Source organism: Nannospalax galili, unplaced genomic scaffold (assembly GCF_000622305.1).
Source record: "Nannospalax galili isolate Female #2095 unplaced genomic scaffold, S.galili_v1.0 scaffold132, whole genome shotgun sequence".
Classification (NCBI taxonomy): Eukaryota; Metazoa; Chordata; class Mammalia; order Rodentia; family Spalacidae; genus Nannospalax; species Nannospalax galili.
Genome location: NW_008332644.1, coordinates 69,056 through 74,437, shown reverse-complemented (window position 1 = coordinate 74,437; position 5,382 = coordinate 69,056). Strand labels below are relative to the sequence as shown.

Below are 5,382 nucleotides of genomic sequence, written 5' to 3'. Positions count from 1 at the left end.
ACTGAAGCAAAGGAAGGCACTGCTTGGTCTTTTGCCCTGCCTAATGGTCCTTTCTGAGCAGACTATGGGTTAGCTGCCTTTGTGTTTCACCACTCTCAAATCTAAGAACACACTTCATATTTCTCATATTTAATATGGAGCCAGATGCACGTCCACAAGACCCTGATTAAGATGCCAGAAAGCAGAGTCCAAAGGGCCATTGCCTCTCCGACCTGCACAGACCTTCCTTGTGCACATGTGGGTGCACAGCCTGGTTCCCTCACTTGGGTGACCTTCCTCTTTTCCTCTTTGATTTCAGCTTTTTCTTAATAGGTGCCTTTCTGGGCCACATTTGGTTTTAATACCTTCAGCAGTCATCTTGACTTAAACTTCTGCTTCACCTTCACTGTTGTTCCTTGCTACGTGGGCTGACAGGGTCTCACATTTGGTTCTAGCAAGGAGAGGCTAGTGAAAACACACCCTATGTGGCTCAGATCTTTAGCATCCAAGACTCCCTGCCTGACCATGGAAACATCTTGCCTGAGTCTCTTTGTATCACATGGGGAGACCTAATGAAAGACTTTTCAGCCATGAAAGAGAAGGTGCAGATTGCTCTCATGAGTATTAATCTTCAAGCACATACATGATACTGAATAAAATGTGTAAAGGCACTCCAAATATCACTACAAGAGTAACAAAAAGTAATGCAGTACTTTATGGTCTGTGGGTACAGCTCAGTAGGTAAAAGTGCTTGGATGTTCTTTTAAAAACCTGAGTTCATTATGATTACCAGACCACCTTTACAATATGGAAATACTCTAGACAAATGAACATAGTTAGCTTTACAACCAGAGAGTCAGTCTCATCTCAGCCTCTTTATAAGGTGAACGGTCCTCCTAGGTCTTGAGTTCCTCTGTAACCTAAATGTACTTAAATTTCTCATAATCCTTTCTTGCTCTGGACCTAGAGTAATGTGTATGTGTGTGGTTGTGTGTTTGTGTGTGTGTGTGTGTGTGTGTGTGTCCATGTGTGCCTCCGTGTGTGTATGTGTGTATGTGTGTGTATGTATATGTGTGCATATGTGTATATGTATATATATGTGTGTGTGCATGTGTATATGTATTTGTGGTGAGCATCAAAATCAATGGAAGCAGAGATTATCCTTTGGAAATAATGTACATGTGATCATCCCATTTGTATTGCAAACAATACATGGGATTCAATTGATAACATCTGATTTCTGGTGTGCGTGCGTGCGTGCGTGCGTGCATGTGTGTGTGTGTGTGTGTTTTGTTCTAGGAAGAGGGATCAGTTAAGGGAAAATTATCTAAGTTAAGGGTCTGAGTTTAACTTTCCTGTTTCACTCTAGATATATTGTTACAATAAAACACAGTTCTAAGGGGATCCTGAAGGAGCAGGTTCTCAGTCTGCTCTTGGCCTTAACATGGATGGCAATTGTCAGGCTATTTCTATACAGGCATAATTATAATGCCACAGTGCATAATCAACACCACACACCTAGAAACCAGAAGCATTGGTGAAGAGTCAGTAACCCCAGAAGTCTCAGGAAGTGGGTGGTGGAGACAGAATATCCAGAGGCTTGTGGGTCAGCTTGTCTGCTCATGTAGTGATGGAGACCAAGTCTCCAGAGAAGAACAAAGGTTAGAAAAGTTAGAAAGGCAAGGACAGGCATGGTCACATAGACTCAGTTCTCTTTCTGTTTCTTTCTGTTTCTCCCTATGTCACACACACACATACACACACACACACACAGACACACTCACATACACACCTAAAGTAAGTAACAATAAAAGAACATTGTATACTGAAGAATGCCATTTTAATCACATTTGGTGGGAATCAGTAATGTATTATTTAATTAAAATATTTAAGTATAGACTAAACTACAAAATTGAAAAGCGCTGATTCAAATTATTTTTCATCCATTTCACTTATTAAAATAATAAGTTAGTTGAATAACAATTCAAAAATCATATTAAGGTATCTTATTGGTATAGAACTCCAAAGATCAAGCAGAATTTATGTAACAGTGCAGGTAAATTCAAATATCTAATATGTTAAGCAGCAAAATAATAAAAATTATTGAAAGCTATGTCTCAATAAAACAAATTTGTTGCCACAGGAACTCATAATAAATGATATAAAATTTATAGTGAAAAATGGCTGTAAAAATTGAAATAAATAGGAACTGAGATTTTTTTTATTGCTATGAACCATGGAATTACAACTGCAAAGCATTTACTCAAAGGCAAAATTAAAATGTAAAACTAAATAAAAATATGGACTTTTTTCCTATTATGTTTGTGTTCAGTAGCTTGAAGTATCACACATCAATAAAAATTGGAAAAGATAAAATACTACTTTTCTGTTTATTGAGGTGGGGTTTCCATGTAGCCTGACACAGATTAAAACTTGTATAGACAGACACCAAAATTGAAATGGGTGTTTGAAATTAAAAGTTTGAAGTGACCATCAACTGTTTGGTTATTGGAAGTATAAGTACATGGTGTCTCCACTTATTATTGTTGCGAGATTGCACATGCACATGTTCCAAGTGTACTATAATCTTCGTGTACCAATTTATATGTCTCTGTGTATGCACTGTGAGCATTTTGAAGTACTGGGCCTGTATTACTAGGTTGTAATTGTATTTTCCCTTAATGCGAAAGAACCTGGAGTGATTTCTATGCCTGAGTTAGAGAATTCAGATGAGGAAGTTCTGTAATGACAATGGTCATCATACAGAAAAGAGATTACTGCATACCGCTAACAAAATATATTGACATTCCATTTACTAAAAAATATCTTCTGTTTAATGTTGCCCACTATGGACAATAAGAAAAAAACTAATTAGCCTCTAGGGAAACTATCACTTGACAGTAACTTTCTTAGAGCTGTTTTCATGACCTCATTTCTCAGACTGTAGATAGCAGGGTTGAGTGTTGGGGGTAGTATTGTGTAAAAGATAGAGAGCACGAGGTCTAAAGCAGTTGGAGAGTCTGAGGTTGGCTTTAGATATGCAAATATACCAGTGGAGACAAAAAATGAGACCACACAGAGGTGGGGCAGGCAGGTGGAGAAGACCTTAGACCGACCTTCTGCAGAGGGCATCCTGAGGACTGTGGAGAATATCTGGACATAGGAGAAGCAAATGGCCGTGAAGCAGGTAGTTGTCATCACAGATATGAAAGCCGTCAGTCCAACTACTCCAAGGTAATCATTAGAGCAGGAGAGCTTGAGCAACTGGGGGATATCACAGAAGAACTGATGGATTATTTTGGCCCTGCAGAATCTCATAGAGAATGTGGTTGCTGTGTACAAGGTCCCTGAGATGCCTCCACTTATCCACACAGCTGTCACAACCCACCTGCACGTTCTGGGACTCATGATGACCTCATAGTGCAATGGGAGGCAAATGGCCACATAGCGGTCGTAGGACATCACTGTGAGAATGGCCACCTCACTGCAGCCTGAAGATAAGAAGAAGAAAACCTGTAGCACACACTGATAATAGGAAATGTATCCACTTCCTGTCAGGGAATTGTAGATAGACTGGGGAACAGTGACAGACAGGGAGGAGAGGTCGAGAAGGGACAGGTGCTTCAGGAAGTAATACATTGGAGATTGGAGCTGTGGGTCCAGCGTTGTGATGGTGATGATGATGAAGTTACCTGCCAAGCCCAACAGATACATCAGCAAGAAGAGCCAAGCATGTAGGATCTGCAGTTCCCTCTTGTCAGAGAACCCCAGGAGGAGGAAGCCACTCACTGTGGTTACGTTTGTCACAATCATGTTGGGAATAGAATTTGTGGAACGTGCTTGAAAATAAAAATGTGACATGAAGTGCAAAGATAATACAAAATATTATGACTTTAGTCAGCATTTCTCATTTCAACAGCTAATGGTAGAAAGCCTGTAATTTTCAATTTTCACTTGATATGAGAGTCTGAAGGGTGAAGCTCAGGTTCTGACGTAAGTGGGGCTCACAGTTTTATTAGGAACTCAGTTTCTACAGGAGAATGAGCCTAAGGACAAGCTTTTCTCAGAAAAAATTGGTTTACTCCATATAACGCATTCTTCTCCTTCCACTGATAAAACCCATTACTGTAAAGTCATTGCTAGGCATACAGTGCTGGCCTATTGTTGAAATGTTTCTGAACTCTGACTTCAGTACATTTCTCTAGTGCACTGAGTTTAAGCAGCTCATATATGATTCTGCAAAGAAAACGTATCTTTTGAACTTGAACATTATTTCTCTGTGGACCGTTGACATCAGTGTCCTTTCTAGCAGACAGCAGCATGGTCATCACAGTGAGAAGCTGCTTTACTTTGGCCCTAGGTGCTTAATGGGTTGTGTTTCTCTTTTCCTGCTACAATCATAGTCAGTGGATCTGAGATAAAAATCATAGCAAGAACACTGCTGTCAAGGAACACACCTGGGCTTGTACACTCTCACGAACAGCTTCTTACACACTTAACTCAGGTTGGGTGTTTACCTTCTGGTGTTCAGTGTCATCTGGTGTTTAGGAATTTCTCTTTGGTTTTTCCTTGTACTTAACTCCTTTTTATATCACTTGCTCAGTTACAGCCATGGAACAATAACTGAACAGACTATAAGCAGCAGCAGTTGAAAAGAAAGAAGAACCGTGAGAAGTGTGCTAACATTGGAAGGACAGCGTTTGCACCCGCAGTGTGCAACCTTAGAAGTGGATGAGAGTCCCAAGGATCTACCTTCCTGATAACAGAGAAGTCAGTTTTTATTTCCTGATCCACAGTTAGATCTTTGTAGAATGGACATGTCCATCATGCTCTCTCCAAAATGCACCCTGGTGTGTGAAGGTTGATCAGAGGTTAGGATTGATTGATGCTCCCTCTTATGTCATTTGTGATGTCAGCAGCAAGTACCCAAGGCTGTCTACCAGAATTTTGATGTTTTTCTTCCCCCTTGTGTTTCCTGTGTCTAGGTGACTCTTCAACTTAGAAAGGATGTCTGGTAGAATGCTCAGCATCATGGCCAGATCTTCCTCCTGTCTCGTAAACCTGATATGGGAAATTTTATACATCTCATGCTGTTCTTCCCTGGTGACAGGACAACTAATTTTTCCTTCTCGCACCTTCATTTTGCAGAGAATTAACCTGATGTCTGTGACACTATGGCCTACTCATGTTCATTGTTTGAAATAGGGTAAAAATGTGTGTTTGGTCCAAGGATGGTGACAGAAGCCTGTAATTTCAACATGCATGCAAGTTAGAGGAGAGAGAGAGAGAGAGAGAGAGAGAGAGAGAGGAGAGGAGAGGAGAAGAGGAGGAGAGGAGAAAATACATCAAGCTGAATACTTGAATTTTTTAGCTGGCACACTTGAAAATTTCTTGACTCCTATT

General features: G+C 40.3%; 1 protein-coding gene across 1 annotated transcript; it reads right to left on the bottom strand.

Moving 5' to 3' along the window:
• Positions 1-2,850: 2,850 nt before the first annotated feature.
• LOC103729485 (olfactory receptor 14J1-like) lies at positions 2,851-3,792 on the bottom strand. Its single transcript, XM_008827560.1, has one exon. It carries the CDS (start codon positions 3,790-3,792, stop codon positions 2,851-2,853), a length of 942 nt encoding a protein of 313 aa, XP_008825782.1.
• Between the last annotated feature and the right edge of the window lie 1,590 nt (positions 3,793-5,382).